The 20,605-nt window shown below is 46.6% G+C and overlaps 1 protein-coding gene across 5 annotated transcripts in view; it reads left to right on the top strand.

The window, feature by feature from the left end:
- The window catches only part of Unc50 (Unc50 RNA binding protein), a 218,876-nt gene extending 199,724 nt beyond the window's left edge, over positions 1 to 19,152 (top strand). For all 5 annotated transcript variants that reach the window (XM_068392189.1, XM_068392192.1, XM_068392191.1 and 2 more), the window contains exons 7-8: positions 4,369 to 4,470; positions 18,527 to 19,152. In XM_068392189.1, coding sequence (XP_068248290.1) covers positions 4,369 to 4,470; positions 18,527 to 18,663 — 239 coding nt within the window. In that variant the 3' untranslated portion in view covers positions 18,664 to 19,152. The remainder of the gene's footprint in view (positions 1 to 4,368; positions 4,471 to 18,526) is intronic.
- The last annotated feature ends 1,453 nt before the right edge of the window (positions 19,153 to 20,605 follow it).

Genomic DNA, 20,605 nt, shown 5'->3' with positions numbered 1-20,605 from the left:
CAGCCAACACGATAACGATGTGTAAATCAGCCTTGACTAGACCTCTGGTATACGCCTTCCAAGCAGACTTGTCAAACGAAATCTTTAACAAGATCCCTAAGCCCTGGAGCCCCTCCGAAGCCCATTTCATGGTCCTTGGATAAGGTCCTACACTTTGCTTCAACAGTGAACAATGAGGATTGCTCTCTGAAAGATTTAACCCAGAAAGTTATATTCTTGTTTGCTATAGCCTCGGGGGCCAGAGTTAGTGAATAGTGGCCCTTTCCAGAGATGAGGGCCAAATTTAGTTCACAGAAGTCGGAGAACTGATACCAGCGCCCCTTCAAAATTTTGCCACTTTCCCCCTCGAAGCGAAAATGCTATTCGGGGTGAAGATTGCTATGTGCCGTATCGAAGATATACGTCCCCTGATTTATGCGATATCCTTAAGAGAAATTCTAAGGATACTCGCGCCAGGAGTTAGAATTCTGGAGACGTAAAGGTAAATTCTCTGGGAATATCACTGTAGTCAAATATACCCTAGGAAGCTACTTATAGGAACCTTCCATCAGGACAACATGGCCTGAGCCCAAAAAAGTAGAGTAAGGAACATGGTAAATACCGTACGTGTACCGTCCAATTCTCTCCTTCCCTTCCTCCCTCTGCACACGCCACTGTTAGCCACTACAGTGTCTCGAAGGTAAGAACTCCATAATAAAGCCCTATTTTATTGCAGATCACAGTCCACCAATCATTTATGTAATTTTGTGAGTGTCGTCGTCGGCGCCCACTCGTGTCCGAGTATTGGGTTCTGTCTTTAGCCATCAGCCTCCTATCTGTGGGGTGGGTGCTTATGCCTGATGTGGCTGTTAAGTCCTAGTCTGTGGTGGAAGAGTCGCGGACAGTGTTCACAAGGGAGGGTAGGTGGTGGGCGGGGCTGTTCTAATCGCTCTCTCCTTCTTCTCCTCCTAGCCTCCTCATTTTGTCTCCTCCTCTCCTCGAAGTCCACGGTGCCATGGTGTACTGTACTCCTCCAGGTTTTCCTGTCCCTGGCTGTTTCTTCCCATGAGGAAGGATCGATGTCAGTTAGAGCCAGGGTGCGCTTTAGTTGATCTTTATAGCGCATTTTCGGGGCTCCTCGTGGTCTGGTGCCCTGGGTCAGTTCTCCGTAGAATATTTTCTTTGGGAGCCTAGATGGATCCATCCTATGAACGTGTCCTATCCAGCGGAGGCGGTGGTGGATGATGGTGGCCTCCACGCTGGTCAGCGAGGCACGTTCTAAGACTTCAATGTTGGTGGTGTGGCTCTCCCAGGGGATTTTCAAGATCTGTCTCAGTTTCATTTGTTGGAAGCGTTCTAGGATTTTAATATCGTTTTTATATAGCGTCCATGTTTCACATGCATACAGGAGCGTGGAGAGGACTACTGCCCTGAACACCATTATTTTGGTGGTCATTGTCAGTGCGTGGTTGTTAAATACGCGGCAGTTGAGTCGGCCAAAGGCGGAGTGGGCTGCCCTGATCCTGTTCTCCACGTCCTTTTTGCTTGTGGGAGCTGATGTTAGGATGCTCCCTAGGTAGGAGAACTGGTCCACCTGTTCTAATGGTTGGTCATTCACTGTGGTATTGAAGTTGGGGAGCATCAGTCCTGGTGGATGTTGGACGAGGGTCTTGGTTTTGTCTGAGTTGACTTGCATCCCAAAACGTTCGTAGGCAGAGTTGTATGCATCAGCTAACGACTGCAGGTCCTCTGCCGTCTGACCTGGGGTGGCATTGTCGTCAGCATACTGCAGTTCTCGCACAGCACACAAGGTGGTCTTGGTTCTGGCGCGGAGTCTAGCGAGGTTGAAAGCGCCTCCATCCATGCGGAAACGTAGGTCGACTGAGGGTGTGTCTGGGGGAATCTCGTTGAGCATTGCTGCGGTGTATAGCGAGAAACACGTCGGGGCCAGAACACAGCCCTGCTTCAGGCTGCCGTTGATGGGGAATGGGTCTGAAAGAGAGTTTTGGTGGCAGACTCTCCCAACCATTCCGTCATGGAGGGCACGCACCAGCTTGACAAAATCGGGTGGGCAGCCATATCTTTTGAGGACAGCCCACATGGCAGGTCGAGGTACTTTGTCGAAGGCCTTTTTCAAATCCCAGAAGATGAACATTATGGGCTGTTGTTGTTCGAGGCTCTTCTCTTGTAGTTGTCGCGCACAGAAGATCATGTCTATGGTCCCGCGGGAAGGTCGAAAGCCGCACTGGGACTCTGGCAGGACGTCTTCTGCGAGAATAAGGAGGCGGTCAAGGAGAATCCGAGCGAAAATCTTACTCGCGATGCTTAGTAGTGATATTCCCCGGTAGTTGTTACAGTTCTCCCTGTCTCCCTTCTTGAAGATGGTAATGATGTTTGCATCGCGGAAGTCACTGGGGGGGGTCTTGGTCTCCCATATTTTCAGTATAAGGAGCATCAAACGGTTCCTCAAGCCGGGGCCACCGTGAGTGAGGAGCTCCAACGGGATGTTGTCTGGCCCTGGGGCTTTGCCGGGCTTCATGCGCTGCAGGGCCTTGTTGAAGTCATGGATGGAGGGTGGTAGTGCCATCCAGTGACGGACGGGATGCTGCGGGGTCATTCGCAGGAGATCGTCTGGGGTGTCTGCTTGGTCATTGAGGAGGTTCTCAAAGTGAGACCTCCACCTGGCCAGGATGCCCTCGCTGTCGGTGATGGTCGTGGCCCCATCCGTGTCCTTCAGGCTGCCCACTGATGACCGTGTGGGACCGAATATTTCTTTTGTTGCTGCATAGAAGCTGCGCAGGTCACGTTGGTCAGCGAAACTCTGTATTTCTGCAGCTTTTCTTTGCCACCAGGTGTTCTGGGCTTCACGGATACCTCTTTGGCAACCAGCTTCAGCTACCTTGTGAGCACATTTGTTAGCTGCTGTTGGTTGGTTTTCCAAAGTCAGGCGTGCTTGTCGTTTGGTTTCAATGAGAAGAGAGATGGTAGCATCATTCTCATCAAACCAATCCTGCCGTTTCTTGGTGGTGTAGCCTAGTGTTTCCTCCGCGGCATGGGCCATGGCGTTTCTGAGGGTGGTCCAGTGGTGCTCGACAGTGGCCTGACCCACAGGGTCTGCGAGGTATTGTTCGCAGGCCTCCTTGTAGTTCTGTGCCACCTGTGGGTTGCGGAGCTTACTACAATCAAAGCGTTGGTGTAGTACGCTGTCAGGTGCCCTTCTGGGTGGTCGTAGGGTCGTCACGGAGAGTCGGGAGATGAGGAGTCTGTGGTCCGTCCAGCAGTCGTCCGCTCCGGGCATGGATCGGGTGATGCGGACGTCTCCTCGGTCTCTGGCTCTGGTCAGGACGTAGTCCAGGGTGTGCCAGTGTTTAGACCGTGGGTGTCTCCATGTGGTCTTTTGTCGCTTTGGTAACTGGAAGATGGTGTTGGTTACCACAAGTTGGTGTTCTGCACACAGACCCAGTAAGAGTTGGCCATTGGCGTTGCAATTTCCTTTGTGAGTGTATGTAAAGTATTATAGCAATTAAAAACATGTTTTTTTTCATTGTTATACAATTGATTTGTGTGTTTTTATGAGGGTGGGAATGGATTCAATTTTCTTCAGCTATTCTATATTGGAAAAACTGACTTGAGGACTTGAGGCATGAGCAAATTGACATACAAGCTTGGTCCTGGAAAGCATCGTGCTCCTGTGTCAAGGCATTACTGATTATCAATAGAAGAAAATACTAACTTACCAAGCAAAAGTATTTAGGGTAATTTCTGTAATGTAAAAGAAAATATATTTATATGAAAATATTTGTCCTATTAGTGCACTATCATTAGATAAATATTGATCTATTATCAGTGATGAAACAAATTAAATAAAAACTAGAGTAGAGTCAAATTTACGGTGAGTAGTGATCATAACAACTAATACAGACCCGTGAAATACTTGGTATCATTACTCGATATTTAGATAATGGGAATAACAATATTAATGGGTAACCTATTGAAAGGAAATCGCTCAATTTGCCTATTTGCTTTCCGCTAGAAATATGACGTCAACAGACATATGACATGAATTCAACGGACATTAAGACTTTTATTTTTTATTCAGAAATGAGTACTGTATACAGTATTATCAATAAAACAAATTACTAACCAAGAGAAATTAGTTCATTATTATAAAGGAAAATATGTTTCTAAGAATACATTTGTCCCATTCGTATACTATTTCTGACAAATTTGTGATGTCGCTGTAGTGATTGTAAAGTCGATCAGTCATAAGTCGCATAGGTCCTAAATCAACAATTATCTGTAAGGATCTTTGAAAAATAGAGTATTATTATTGCGATAACATCTCTTGTATATTTACATAAAATTATATCAATTTTTTTCTACTTTCAGTTTTTATCAGTCAAGACTGGTTTGTATCAAGACTCTTCGGAAATTTATTGTGGGTCTTGGCCATTGGCTATTATATCTACATAACATTCCTAGGCTATAGTGGTAAGTAACTACAGCACTATCTTTATATTTAAGATTTTCAAACAAGAAATTTTAATGCTATCAAACATCATACAATATTGCAATTTATACATACAACATCATTGGCTGTTCAAGTAAGAAACAAAGTGATATTGAATCTAAAATTTTCCAGTAGGTTCTATTTTTTGAAGCCTAGACCTCTTCCTACTCAGTATTTCATGATTTTACTATACAGTATTGTATAAAATTACAGTTCAAGTTGATGTTTGCAACAGTATACTAGTCCTATAAAAATTTTGAAATTAGATTCTTATATCTGTTGAATTATGATTCTGCCCATTTTTTCAACATGTTTTGATAATTAAATATGGACTTTATTAACTGTAGATTCTGTTAGTCTCAGGGTAAACAATGTACAGTATATCAATTAACAAGGGGTTTTATTGACTAGGCTATATGAATATTTACTACACAAGCTCTGCATTACTTTGGGCTCACTGACACTGGCGATTAACCCCTAATTAAGTGATATAAGTAGTCATTGCATTGAATGACTAATATCTTAGGATTTATCTGCTAGAGCCATTCAATTTGTAGTTATAGCTGATACAGAATGGTAGGTTATGCAGATTTGTTCATAAAACATATTGTATTATTATTATTACTAGCTTAAGCTACAGCCCCAGTTGTAATAGCAGGATGCTATAACCCCAAGGGATCCTACCGGAAAAAATAACCCAGTGAGGAAAGGAAATTAGGAAATAAGCTATGAGATGTAATGAATAAAAAATAAAAACATTCTCAAGATCAGTAACAAAGTTAAAATATATCTCTTATGTAAACTATGAAGAGAACCTTAAGTCAGCCTTTTCAACATAACATTGGTACATGAACTTCCAAAGTTCCACTGGTTCAATTACCTGATCAGGAAGATCATCAATGTAGTCACAGCTGGAATAAAACTTCTAGAGTACTGTGTAGTGTTGAGCCCTATGATGGAAAGGGCAAGACTTAGAATTAACGGCATACCTAGTACTAAGTACAGGATGGTACAGTCTGGGAAGATCTGAATGCAAAGGATGGTCAGAATTAGGAAAAATTCTTATGCAACATACATCAAGAACTAATTGAACGACAGTTCGAGAGATTAATATCCAGATCAAGAATGAAAAATTTAATAGACCACAGGTTTTTGTCCAACAAATTAAAACGATACACAACAGCTGAAGACCAGACAGGAGAAAAATAACCAAAACAAGATAGAATGAATGAATTAGAATGTTTTTTCAGAATAGATTGATCACCAAAATTTTCTAAGACTAAATCAGTAAGCCAGTTTTTTGTGCAATTAAAGAAGAAACAATGATTATGCTTTAGAAAAATAGATTTTCCAACACAGATACTTACCTCGAACTACTTTCTTAGGAGTTACCTGTAATCTCCTCTCAACCGACCAGAGTTTTGTGTAGTATACTCTACCTCCGTTTTCTGTGGAGGACTAACCCAGGAGTAAGGAGAACGTGCCCTGAGGGTAGACCTGAGCTAGGTCGGCGTTAGCTTGGTTCCGCTAGTCAGTAAGTTCTCTGGTCGCGTCGTGATATCATCACGCCGCTCTCATTCTCTTACGACCCTTTGTGTCCCGACTCGCGTGTCCCACGTGGTTGCCGCGTGGTATCTCTGTGCTTTTCCCTTGTGTTCTCGCGTGTTTACTACCTTTCCTTGTGTTTCCCAAGTGAACTCCTTGATTATTCCCTTCGTACCTGTGTCTTGTGGTTGTGTGTGATGGAGCAGATCCGCCGTTGTCCTGGGCCTAGAGCCGGAAAGTCGTGTGGAGCGTTCCTTTCCAAGCCCGAAGTGGACTCTCATCCCCTTTGCTCTTCCTGTAGAGGCAGAGTGTGCTCGCCGTCGGATACGTGCGATGAGTGTGTTAGCTGGAATGAGATCCAGTGGGTGCGTTATGGCACTAAAAAGAAGTCATCGAAATGTTCGCCCAGGAAGTCTAGCATCTCTTCGCCGTTACCGTCGCCAAGTGGATGGTCCAACGGGCTTCTGTATCGCCTTCCCCTACCCAGAGTAGGGGACGAGGTAAGTCCGTTGCGGGGAAAGTGCCGAGGGCCTTCCCCAGGAGTCTAATGTATATGATGTGGGGGTTGCTGGGCCTAATCAGGCTAGTGGGGAGCCTGATAGTGCTGTGTCTGGGGGTTCTGGAGACTCTGCCCTTGTGCTTGGGGGGCACGTCTCCTCCGACGACCCCATGTGGAGTAGTAACGCTGTGCCTGTCTCTTCGCCCGCTTCATGGGCCTGTTTTTCAGGTACTTCAACGGCTGGTGACGCCCAGGAGAAGTTGGACGCTACGGTAAGTGAGCCCTTCGGGTGGAGGCTCCCTAAAACGCCAGGTAGGTCCCCAATACGGATGGAAGAGGGCCTGGATACCTGGTTCCCTAGTGTAGTGCGGCCAACCTCCTTTCCAGCTCCTTTGACGGCGGTTCCGGATTCTTTCCTACAACCCTCGACCTCTGGAACTCAGCACGTCGCGAAGACCTCCGTGGCCCCCGCTCCCGCCCGTCGATCGGGTTGTACAGTATCGTCGGGCTCTTCAGATGGAGGTTCTTCGATCTCTTCAGAAGGGGAAGCGAGGAGGAGGCGCCGACGACGGAGGGAGCGGTCCAGGAGCAGGCGTTCCCGCTCAAGGTCCCACTCGAGATACAGTAGGAAACGATCCCGGTCACCACGGAGGAAGTACAGGAAGAGTAGGTCTCCCGATGGTGATTGGGTCTTCGTTCCCCGAAGAAGTGATTTGCAGCGTTCCCCTGACCGACGGTCCTGGGATTATTCGCCGCGAAGGCCATCGTCCAGCCGCAAATATGACCCTCGCAGGGAGCAATGCGAGAAGGCCTCTTCAGGCAGGCGTAAGACCGCGAAGCTCCCGGCTCACCCCGCCCAGCGGGGGGAACCGTGCTTCCGTACGGGCAGCCTGGGCGAGTCAGCACAGCTGGCTCGGCCCTTGGACTTGAAGGAACGGTTTCCTCCGTCGGGTCAGCCCACGGGAACCGCGTCTTCGTCCTCCAGAGAGATTACACGGACGGTAGTTCTCGCCGGCACGGCGATTCCCGTCCCGGCCCCCAACCCTGGTGCGGAGGTTCCCGTCGGGGCAGACCGCTACCACCGCAGGGGAGTGCCTGTGGATCCAGAGCCAAAGCGCCCGGTAGGAGTGCCCGGTGACCCGGCTCCTCGGGATCAGGCGGAAGGTACGGCTGACAGCAGAGAAGGTTCCCCAACCGAGGACTCGGCGTATCGGAAAGTAATAGGCCTGATACGAAGGCATCATCGGATTGAGGAACCTGTTCCAACCGACGAGGACTTCTGGAGGTCCAGCCTGAGTCGGTTGATGGAGGCACCCGTCCAGCAGAAAACCTCCCTGGCCCTGCCTGTGGCCAGGGATCTTGTCCTGGGACGGGCTCACGTTGATAAGGTTGTGGCAGGCAATGCCGAAGCTCCCAAAACACAGAGCTCCTCGAAGTTACTACAGGGACTCAGGTCCCAGAGTAGGTTTTATGTGCCAGAAGGGCAGCGACCGGGAGCCTGCAAAGTGGAGCCTTCCCTCGAAGTTCTGGGACAGGGTGCCCCGGAAGACAGAGCCTCCTCGGCCCCGATTTGCTTTTCACAGTCGGAGGCAGCGATGATGGAGGAGATGTCGAAAGACTTGGTGCACGTCTCCTCTTGGTTGGACTGGTGGGCCTCCACGCTGGTAGGGGTACAGGCCACCTATGACTTAACGGACCCGGAGCAACAGAACCTACTGAAGGAGCTTATCATCTCAGGGGGCAAGACTCTGAAGTTCCTTACATATCAGTCCCTTGCCCTTTCAGCGAACCGGGTTCTGCACAAGAGGGATACTATCCTGGCGAAGCTTTCCCGGAAGATCCCGGACAGGGAGGCGAGGGCTAAGAGGAGCCTTCCTGTGTGGGGTGACTCCTTGTTCCCCTTGAAACAGCTGGAGGAGATAATGGAGAAGGTAGCTAAATGGAAGGAAGTGGGCGCTCCCAGACCTCAACCGGTAAGGAGGCCCGCCTACAAGAGGTCAGCATCAGATGGGCCCTCTACTTCTCAGGTCCCCTAGACTGACGAGGAGAGACGCCCCTTCTTCCTCGTGGGCTTCAGCACCACAGCCCCCCCGTAGAGGAGCTCCAGCAGCGTCTGCCTCTTTTAGAACAGCTTATTCGGCTTCCAGGAGAGGCCGTTCAGGCCGCGCCTCCAGGAGGAGGTAGAGTGGGAGGCCCCCTACTCCTGCCCAAGCCTCAGGTTGGGGGATGCCTCAGACGACAGTGGCAAGCATGGAGGGCTCACGGAGCGGAACCCTGGACATTATCCGTACTGAAGGAAGGGTACAGGCTCCCGTCCTTAACGGAACCTCCACCCTATATTCCGGCCAGCCTGACGAAGTGGCTGGCACCCAAGGGCCCGTTGAAGAGGGCGGCCCTTCAAGAAGAGGTGTCCAATATGTTGGAGAAGGGTGCCTTGGAAGAGGTCCTACATCCGGGACCGGGTTTCTACAGCCGACTATTCCTGGTAGAAAAGGCGACGGGGGGATGGAGACCGGTGATAGACCTGTCAGCTTTCAACAAGTTTGTTTGCAAGACGGATTTCAAAATGGACACTCCGAAGTCGGTCTTGCAGTCCTTGAGGGAGAAAGACTACATGATAACCATAGACCTCAAGGACGCATACTTTCAAATCCCGGTCCTCCCCTCAAGCTGAAAGTTTCTCGGAGTGAAATGGGGTGCCCAGATCCTGCAATTCAAGACCCTCTGCTTCGGGTTGTCAACAGCTCCCCAGGTATTCACGAGAGTCTTCACGACAGTCTCGGTGTGGGCCCAGTACCTGGACGACTGGTTGCTCCTTTCCTCCTCAGAGGACGTTTTGAGGGAGCAAGGTGTAAAGCTTCTTCAATTTTGCAAGGATCTGGGTATCATGATCAACCCAGAAAAATCGAACCTGTCTCCCTCCACCAGGATGACCTACTTGGGGATGACACTGGATTCCCGACTAGTGAAGGCCTTTCCATCAGAGGAACGGGTGAGCAACCTAATAAAGATCCTTCTGCCTTTCCTTTTGGGGCAACCCAGGAGGGCCAAGGACTGGCAAAGGCTAATAGGTCATCTGGTGTCATTGGAGAAACTGGTTCCCCAGGGGAGGCTCAGGCTCAGGGGCATCCAATGGAACCTGAAGAGTTGCTGGAACCAACTGGACTCGCCCCAAAAATTAATCCCAGTTCTGCCAGACACAATACCCTCCCTGGAGTGGTGGCAGTGCCGGTCGAATACGCTCAAGGGGATGCCCTTCGCGACCGAGCCTCCCGAGATGCTCCAATTCACAGACGCCTCCAACGAGGGATGGGGAGCACATCTCAACGAGACTGCGAGAGGAACCTGGACGGCCGTAGAGAAAGGCCTACACATCAATGTCCTGGAGTTGAAGGCAGTCCAAAAAGCTTGTCTTCAGTTCATCGAACTAATAAGGGGAAACACTGTGGCGTTGATGTGCGACATCGCCACAGTAGTCGCGTACATAAAGAAGCAAGGAGGCCTCAAGTCAGGGGGTTGAGCGATCTCGCCCTAGAGATCCTGGATTGGGCGGAGTCGAACCAGATAGTGTTATCGGCAAGGTTCATCCCTGGAAAGAAGAACGTCCTAGCCGACGGTCTCAGCAGGATGGGTCAGATAGTGGGAACAGAGTGGTTCCTCCTCCCAGAAGTAGCCAGGCTCATCATTCAAAGATGGGGTGCCCCAGTGATGGACCTCTTTGCAACCAGACTGAACGCACAACTCCCCATGTTTTGTTCTCCTGTCCCAGACCCAAAGGCAGCCTTGGAGGATGCCTTTCAGCACAAATGGGACAACCTCGACGTGTACGCTTTTCCCCCCTTCACGTTGATCAGGCAAGTGCTCAACAGAGTAAGGGCTGCCAGAAACTTAAGGATGACTTTGGTAGCGCCCTGGTGGCCGGAGAGAGAGTGGTTCACGGATCTAAAAGACCTGGCATGCCTTCCTCCATGGCCACTCCCCGACAGGCCAGATCTTCTACAACAACCACACTTTCTCAGGTTCCACGACAACCCACAGTCTCTACACCTTCACGCCTGGAGACTATCGAGCGACTCCTGAGGAAGGAAGGATATTCGTCAGGAACTGCAGAAAAGATGTCGCGTTATCTGAGAAGGTCTTCGGCAGCGGTCTACCAAGCAAAATGGGCCTCTTTTACGAAGTGGTGTGCTTCAAAGAACATCAAGCCCCTTAAAGCCTCAGTCCCAGATATCACAGACTTTCTAGTATATCTCAGAGACGAGGTGGGGATGTCAATCCCAGCTATAAAAGGAGTACGTGCAGCCTTGGGTCAAGTCTTCCTTCTGAAGGGCATCGACCTGAGCTCCTCTAGACACATCTCTATGCTTATCAGGAGCTTTGAACAAACCTGCCCTCCTCAAACCGTCAGGGTGCCTCAGTGGGACTTGGCTAGGGTTCTGAAGATGTTAAGTAGCCCCCCGTTCGAACCGATGAAAGATATTGTAGACAGGGATCTCACTCTCAAGACGGTCTTTTTGTTGGCCTTTTGCCTTCTTTCGTGGCAAAAACCCAGAATCCAGCAGTCTGGGATCCTAAGTTCGAGGGGTTCTCAATGCCAGCCATTCCTAAGACTGGGAATCCAGAGGATTTGAGGTTGTGCCCCGTCCGTGCCGTTAGGAAGTACCTTGAGAGGACTGCACATCTCCGGCCGAGTATCAAGAGTCTTTTCGTCTCCACAGGTGTTACGAAGAAGCAGGTATCGAAGAATACCATCTCCTTTTGGTTGAGACAAGTTATTGCCAGGGCCTATAAGGAGGAGGGACTGGCCCTGCCAGGTACTCCTAAACCCCATGACATTAGAGGCCTAAGCACTTCTTTAGCCTTTGAGAAGAACATGGCAGTGGGCCAGATCCTTCGGGCGGGCACCTGGTCGAACCAGTCGACCTTTGCTGCCCATTATCTCAAGGATTACTCAAGGAGGTCTTTGGACGGGTTCTCCATTGGGACAGTCATCTCCGCGCTCCAAGCGATTTAACGGTGAAACCCCAGGTGCAATCGTGGATAGCGAAACCAGGAGACACAGGTTCGTTCCTTTTCTCCCTAATCCCCGTTTTTCCTATCCCTACCGGAGATAACCACACATATGTAACCAATGAAGAACACGTCTCTGCAACTTTGTCACTGGACTCAGCATCAGGAAATATAAGAGTGAGTACTTAGACACTAACGTGAGCTCTTTGTGTACTTTGCCCTACCGTTCCTTTTCCAGTTTTTATTTTATAGAGCCTAGTTCATATCTAGGTTACTTGTCGTCCGCTTAGCTGGGTCTGAAGGTCAGGAAGCCACTCCCACCTCCTAAAGTGTAAGTCTCCTAAGAAAGTAGTTCGAGGTAAGTATCTGTGTTGGAACAAATCAAAAATTTTAAGTAATTTTTATTTTTCCTAACATACTTCCGAGTACTACTTTCGGGTAATGGCCCTCCCTACCTTCCCCGAGTGCCTTTCTGCCCTTGCAGGGACTTTTTGCACCATCCGAGGAACTTACTGACTAGCGGGACCCAAGCTAACGCCGACCTAGCTCAGGTCTACCCTCAGAGCACGTTCTCCTTACTCCTGGGTTAGTCCTCCACAGAAAACGGAGGTAGGGTATACTACACAAAACTCTGGTCGGTTGAGAGGAGATTACAGGTAACTCCTAAGAAAGTAGTTCTCGGTAAGTATGTTAGGAAAAATAAAAATTACTTAAAATTTTTGATTTTGCAATCAAGAATCACACCTAAAATTTTAAAACAGTTCTATATAGTTAAAGAAACATTATCAATGCAGAGATCCAGTTGTTGAGGACCCAATGGCCTCGACCTACTTACAATAATATTTTGAGTTTTTTGGGGGTTCAACTTTTTTTTTTTTTTCCCCACTGTTTCTGCAACCTCACCATCCTTATGAGCTAAGGATAGGGGTTTTGGGAAGCCTATAGGCCTACCTGCTTAGTCATCAGAAACCATTACCTAGCCCTCCCTGGTCCTAGCTTGGGTGGAGAGGGGATATGGGCGCTGATCATATATGTTCAGTCTCTGGGGCATTTTCTTGTCTTGCTTGCTAGGGTAATGTCACTGTCCCTTACCTCTGCCATTCATGAGCAGTTTTAAACCTTTAAACTAAACCTATGTGGTTAGTTGCCTGATGAGCCCTATCCAGTCATTCTTTTTATTTCGTCATTTTCTAATATTTCAAGCAGTTTGTTGGGAGTTCAGCTTCATACCTCATAATGTGCTCCATGCACTAATTTTTGGCTCGACCTCTGTTAAAGGATTCAACATCCCCAGATCTGCATTTAAGAGATGGAATTGATGCAAAGAGTGTAGCATTATCTACATAAGAAACAGGCTTGTTTTCAAGGCCAAACTACATAAATCTGTTTAGTACAAAAAGTAATGGGCCAAGAACATTACCCTGAGGAACATCAGATATCATTTTCCTATACTTACCATTGTGCATATCAACAACAACATCTCTTTATCATCTATCTTCTTCCAGATGATTGAGTTTGAAAATAAACTTGGTGAAGAAGTAAATAAATATTAATATTGTATAAATCTGTGCATAAAATGACCTTGAGATTGCACAAGGTAAAAAATGAAGACAAGTTTTAATTCATCTCATATCTGTAGTATAAAAATCCTGCTTAATCATAGAATCACCTGGGTATGCCTATAAGCTAGGTTTGATTATGTAAAGAAGTTATTACAAATTTTATTTTTCTTAATGTGTGCTTAAAAATTCAAAATAAATAAATGAAAGGTAATTATATATCATATTTTCCAACCAGAAGACACCAAAGAGAAAAACCATTTTGTTTGAGTTTCATTGGCAATCACAATGAAGGAGCGAACCAACCAAGTTACGAAGGTATCCAGATATCCTTTTTGCCATTGCATGTGAAAAGCCTCTCTATGAGAGATGCGGGGAAACCTCTAAGCATAAAATTGTAGGAACGCAACTGTGATGTGATATATCGCAGCGTGTGGTTGTTTGAGTAGGTTGTGAAGGGGCAGAAATTCCCTCAGTGCCTCTATCAGCAGAAGTAGAAGGTCTGGGAACCATTCTGCTCTTTGCCACGTTGAAGATATTAGGGTCATCGAAAGATGTTGTGATGTCCTCATCTTGAGGAGTCTTCTCATTAGATAGAAGGGGGAAACGCATAGACGTCCAGATTGTCCTACGGATATTGGAAGGCATCCTGTGGAGATGCCTAAGGATCTGGTACTGGCAAGCAGTGCACTGTTAGGTTCCGGGTGAGAGACGTCATGAACAGGTCTATTATCAGCGAACCCCCACAAAATTAGGAGTTTGTTGGCTGTCCGAGGATGTAAAGACTATTCGGAGCCAACTATCCAAGTCTTCCTGCTCAATGTGTCCACAAGAATGTTTTTCTTGCCTAGAATAAATCTGGCTGACAGGATAATTGAATTGTTTTCCATCCAAAGCAATATTTGCTTGGCTAGTTGGCAGAGTATCTGTGAAAAAGTACCTCCTTGCTCATTTAGGTATGCCACTATTGAGCTGTCGCTCATCAGCACCACGGAGTAACCTGAAAGGAGCTCTTGGAAGTGCTTGTGAGCTAGAAAGGGTGCTCTCATTTCTAGGAGGTTTATATGGCACTGCTGATTGGTATCAGTCCATACCCCAGAGGCCATGTGATGTAGCAGGTGAGCCTCCCCACCCTACTTTTGACGCATTTTGAAGAGCATCAAATCTGGAGGAGACAGAAGGTTGGTTTCTGCTACCAACCAACTCGGGTTTCTCCTCTGCAACGATCCTATCGGAAGCCAAAGGATCCCTGTTACGACCAAAAAGATTTTAATTGGCACTGGAGAGATCAAATGCCCAGACAGCCTTTGGGCACCAGACGCTCCAGAGAGGTCTGTTGTCCCAACAGGCGAAGCCACTGATGTGCTTGTAGTGAGTCTTGCAAGAGGCAGGGACAGGCCACTTCCTTTAATATCTCTATTCTGCTTTGGGATGGAAAAACCTTTCCTTTTTAGATGTCTTTTTGCATCTCGAGGTATACCACTTCCTGTCAAGGTTGGAGAGAGAACTTCGACATTTATAACCATCCCCAGATGGAAATGAAAAGCGAGAAGTTTTTCTGTGTAGGAGAGGGTCTCCACCAAGTCTGTGAGAATCAAGCAAATGTCAGGATAGTTAAATAGCAAAGGACATGAATGCCATTGGAATGTTCCCAGGTTGATACTAGGGTGAACACACTTGTGAACACCTGCGGGGCTGTGGAAAGGCCAAAGCACAGCACCTGGAACTGGTATATTCTGCTGTGAAGGATGAAACATAGGTACTTTTCAATGCAGGATGGATTGGGATTTGGAAGTGCTCATCTTTGAGACCCAGTGTGATCATGAAGTCCTTTGGTCTGACCGCCTGCCTGATCATTTTCACTGTCTCTATCTTGAACGGAATCTCTGCAAACTCGTTCAGAGCATAGACATCGATGACTGGTCTCCAGACACTTCTCTACAAGAAAGAGCTGACCGTAGAAGCCTGGGAACCCGTTGAGGATCTCTTGGAGAGTGCCCTTTTCCAACGTGGTCTGAACTTCTGCCCGAAGGGCAAGTTTCTTCCCTGATCCCTTCATGAATGAACACGACATCTGGGATGTGTCAAAAGAGGTGGGATGTGTCAAAAGAGGGGGAAAGCGAGTGAACGGTACATGGTATCCCACCAGAGGACTGAGACCGTTGAAGGTTTGACCCCAAAGAACTCCCATCTCTACCAACTGCACTTCAGACATCCTCACACCGGTGGTCGGTTAGGAGGAATGCCTCCCCCACTTAGTGTGAGCAGCCACGTCTTCCATTTCTCCCTCCTTTTCCCCTAGGACCCTTGCCCAGAAAGGACTGCTTAGGAGCTTGCTTCATGGCGCTGGACTGTCTTGAAGCATTTCACATCTTCCTATGTGCCTACCTATGTACGGGGGATGTCCTCGGTGTGGATGATGCCAAAGAGTGAGGGGGAGATGTCACTGCGCTATGAAAGAGGAAGTTGTGAATTTCCTTCCTCCAGTGCTTTGCGACTGCGTCAGTGTCTTACAAGTTTAGTAAGGAAGGACCCTCCATTGACGAGTTATGTAGCTTGAGTGCTTCTCTTCGGTACCTACCTCTGGAATCGATTTCTCCCACTGGTTGGCTATATTGTGAGCGAAGAACTCGACAGCTCTCAAACCTAAAACCAAAAAGGTGTTCATTGTCTTCCGCTCAGGATCGGCCAAGTTCTCATTGGCGATCAGTTACCCAATCGAGCCAGACCAGAAGTTGATCCATAAAGCAGCCTGCAAGGAAGTCTTTGCAACCCACTCCACTTTCTCAGCTTCTGAAGTCGAGAAAGTCATCTGTTGCGCAGCTAACCTGCCTAAGGTGATATTGTGTGTCAATGCCAAGACCACTGGCCCCAGTGGCTGTGGCGAGGGGTCATCCTCAAGGATGTCGTAGCATTTCCTCTGCCGTACGAACGGCAATGAATCAACTGCGATGACTTGTTAGCCCGAAAGAACTGGCAGGCCCTATGACCTGGGATATTACCTTCTTCCTGGGTCCCTTCATCATCATAGACCAGGGTAACTCGATCCTGATCTTCCCGGGGTTGGAGGGGGCCTGGCAGAAGTAGTCAAGGATAGTATCCTTCCCTTTGGGAGGAGAGTAAGATGGATTGCCCAATCTGTTGAATTTCCTTATGCAGGCCAAGACTTGCATGAAGGAATAGTTCGACACTCTCTGAACAGCGGCAGAGGTATTTTGGCAAGCTGGTAAAGGCAGCACACTGTCTTGAGTTGGGTTAGGTTCATCATCGGCTACCCCAACAGGGACTCGAGGCCAGAAGAACAGGATCTGAGGTCATGGGCAACGTCTGGTCTCGGCCTCAAGAGCCTTCGAAGCCCAGTTCTTTGGAGAGGTTTTCATGTCCTTCAGCTCCTGGGGCAACAAGAGAGGAAGTCTCCTTTTGAGGGTCCCCTTCTGCTGGCTGGTTGGGCCACAGGGCAGAGCGGATGGTTCACTTCGAACTAACTCCACCATGGTTAACCGGTAGTTGACCATGAATGAGACCTCCCTCAGAGATCTTGTTCTTGGGTGCAAGGTATTCAATGGAGGATTAGTCGCCTGACTCAGTCTCTTCGCTTATTAGCCAGCTTAATTGTGATGATACCCAATGTCTCCCAAACAGGATCATGCTGATCACAGGAAGCCTTAGAGTCTAGGTACCTAGCCAAGCGACCGATAGGCAAAGGGGGATCCACAGGAGGAAGAACATACCTGGAGGCAGTACTCTTATGCCTAGAATCCACGGGTGGGCTGCAACTTCCAGGAGATCTAGACACCGTGAGATAGTAATGGGTCGAGAAGAGACTGCTGGTGGTGGTGCTGGAACAGCATCAACAGCTGCTTGTTTCACAATCTAAACAAGCTCTACAAACCATGAACAAAGGGATGGCTCTAGGATCTCTCCAGGGAGAATGCTTGTGCTGGTTGCAAGCAACTGCTTCTCTCGGCAAGAGCACCGAAGTGCATGCTGGGAGAGAAGCAACCTGACCTTCGTCAGCAGTAGGAGCTCACCTGCCTACCACGCCTGTGAGTGGTTGGCGAGTGCAAGATGACGCACATGACTCCACCGTCTTAAAAGGAGCTGGTCGTTCACAAGCCAAGCAACGAGAAGCGGCACAAGAGAACTTGTAAGAGAACCAGTAGGGGGCTCACAAGTAGCTCCACACACGCATGGATGGGAGCGAGCAAGGCAAAAGCGGCTTGTTTTTTAACGCTTGGAGTATTATTATTATTATTATTAGCTAAGCTACAACCCTAGTTGGAAAACCAAGATGCTATAAGCCCATGGGCTTCAACAGGTGGGCCGTAGAAAGAAGTTGGGATTTCTTCAACTTCAAAGAAGACTGAGAATGCGAAGAATCCCTTTTAGGCTTCTTTCTTTACAGGGAGAGGCCTAGGCCTGAATGCACGAATATCATCTGCTCACAGGTTGAAGATTATGAGGATCAGTCTCCCATGCCGACTAATGTGCCACAAGAGCGGCCAGTTATGCCAGGGCAAACCCGCATATTAAGTCCTCAGAAAAGCAAGCACACCTGCATAGAGAAAGAAAAACAAGTGAGTTTACGACCATGTAAAATTGGGTTTACAGGAGAGCACCCTAACGAGCTAAAAACATAAATTACATAATGCACTGGGTGAATGTGTGAGTGGTGTGGTTGATGTGCCCCCCGCTAACTAGCAGAGATTGGTTAACACCCCACATTGAAAGTTTTTGGCTATATTCCTACTATGCTGGAACTAATGTTCAAAATAAAAAGCGAAGGGCTTGTATGTTAGGAACAAAAGGATATTTAAAAACCCTTTAAGGGGGGCTACCATACAATTTTTTTCTTTATTTGGCATGTCATAAAAATTTATATGAAAATTTTTTTAAAAAATATTGTATTGAAATAATGGATACAGTGTATCACATCACCAAATAAGAAAAGATCAGAGTTTAACCCAAAATAGGATAAAATCAAAATCCAATAACACATTGCTAAATAAGCCATGATTCTTACAGGAAGCTAGCTTGACACAACCAGTAAGTGATGGTGGTTAGTACTGAGCCTTTTCATCCTGAAAAAATGATTTTGTTACCAATAGCCAGAAAATGAAAGGTTAATTGAATTAATGTAATTAAATAAGCCAAATTAAAACTGATGTGTCTATAAAATCTGGGTAGATTTTAATGCTGTTTTGCTAACACTACAGACATGCAAGCAATGATGGATAATTACTACCAACTAATAAGTCGAGAACATGCATGCTCAAGTAGTTGCTCTTAGCTCATCTGCCTTTGTCTGATGTCAGAATGAGGGTTATATATAAATAATAGGTTTGAAATGAAACAGTTTTAGTATTCATTAATCTGTAAGTTTTGATTCAGAAATTTAGCTAACTGACTTTTTTTTTTTTTCAGCTCTGCCAATCTTGAGGCAGCCCCGAATGTTTTTATATGCGCTGCCATTACTGCTGGTGTTTTTGGTTGTCAGTCTAGCTGTTGGAATTAATCTCTGTGGAATCCTCATGGACTTCTATCACTACAGAGTGCTCTAACATTTAAGGCCAGCTTGAAATAATTTATCATTTTCATTTAGAAGAGCAAATTATATCAGACTTGTAATGATCAGGTCTCCAATGAACTTTTATTTATTAATCATGGCTTTATCATTAGAAAACTAAATATGTTAAGAATGTTTTTGATTTTTCAAATGTTTTGTGTACTGTACTTGATTTTTTAAAAGATAACTATATTTTGTATAGAACATGACATAGCCTTTTCTTCATTGTATATATAATACTATATTAGCAAAATTTCCAGTATTGTTCTAAATGCTTTGTTATTATATTAAGTACTGTACAAATATGATAGTAATACAGAATTATTGCTGTGTTTTTTGAGGAGCATCAGGTTGCAACGTGTATACAATAGTAAATAACTGTAATTATTCAAGTGTGTGTGTGTATAGAATGATTATCCTAACTTTAATAACTGAACAAGCAATGGAATTAGGTAATGTCATAAGATTAAATTACACTAGTTTGTTGAGTGTGTAATTGAAATTCAACCCAACCATTTCAGCTTATAGACCTCCAAATACTAACTTAAGATCAAAATGAGAAATCCTGAAGAAAGGCCTACAGTCATCGGACAACTTCCCATATGTTGCTTATGTTTATACTGTACATCATTACAGACCTAAAAAGTTAAAAATGTATATTTTAAGGATTCAGAGCATTTTGATCAAAACAAAAATATATTTGATTGAGAGCATTTTATAAACGGTATTTTTGGGCTCGAGCCATGTTGTCCTGATGGAAGTTCCTTCGGGCAGCTTCCTACTGTATAATATCTCTGTGAGTGATATTACAAGAGAATTACCGTCAGGTATCACGGGGTTCTAACCCCCGGAACGACTATCCTAATATATCGTGTATAATCAGGAACGTATCCGTAGATAACCATAGATATCTGCACCCCAAACAGACTTAACCCAGTCTAGGAATCTAAGGAGGAGGATAGGTGAGGAGTCGTTACATATCCTCTCCCTTCCTAGTACTACTCGTCTCTGATAAACTCGTTCCAATTTTCGCAGCTTACCTACGTGTTCGTTCCTTTGTCAAGAGCACCTTTTCTCAGCTTTTTGGAGTTTTTTTTTCTTGCATGATGGCCTCCCTTTAGTCGTCAAAGTTGAGTAACCTCCTCTTTCACAGTTTGGTTTAGCAGTAACTGCTTTTGATCCCTTCGGGGAGTGGTTATTTGACTTTATGGCGATGAGGGAGCGGGGCGCTCCGGGTCCAGCTAGATTTTGGGCGCCATTTTGTGTGCGTTTCTGCGCTTTCTATTTTATGTTCACTTAGTTTTATTTCAATAGTGTCACGTTAGCTAGCTTTAGTTTGGTGTTGCGATGCCTTGGGTTCTGTGTTGTGTTTGCTTTTACTACGATTCATGGTAGTTTTAGCTTTATGCGTGTTGGTCCTGGCTAGCCTAGTTTAGAGAGTGGTAGTTTTGTCAGAGAAGGGTTCGCCGATAGCGATCAGGTCGTTCTTACTGGTCTCGTTGGCAGCGGTCTTTTTACTCTTAAAGGGTTTTTTTCCTCGGTTATACTAGTTTACCGAGACTATTATGTCTGCTGTCTTTGATCCTCAGGTTTTTTCGGCCTACTGGGCTTAGCCTAGCCCTCGTTTCCGAATCCGTTGGTCCGCCATGCTGCATTCGTTCACGATCTCCCATGTTAGGACTGGGCAGTCCTTTAGAGCTCCCCTTTACGAAGGGTGAGCTCCTCTTGTTGGTTTGCCGACTTTCCTGTACTGCCATTCTATCCTAGCCTCTGGGATTTCTCGATCGACCTGTAGCATTGACCTTTTAGGCTTAGCCTAGCCCTTGGTGGTGATTGGATTAGCCCTCGTCGGCGAATCCATTGGGCCACCATGCTACATACGTTCTTGATCTCCCATGCTAGGACTGTGCAGTTTTTTGGAGTTCCCTTCGCGAAGG

The sequence above is a fragment of the Palaemon carinicauda genome, chromosome 18 (assembly GCF_036898095.1).
Source record: "Palaemon carinicauda isolate YSFRI2023 chromosome 18, ASM3689809v2, whole genome shotgun sequence".
In the NCBI taxonomy this organism is placed as follows: domain Eukaryota; kingdom Metazoa; phylum Arthropoda; class Malacostraca; order Decapoda; family Palaemonidae; genus Palaemon; species Palaemon carinicauda.
Note: the sequence above shows the minus strand (reverse complement) of the source record. Positions and strands in the feature narration are given on the sequence as shown.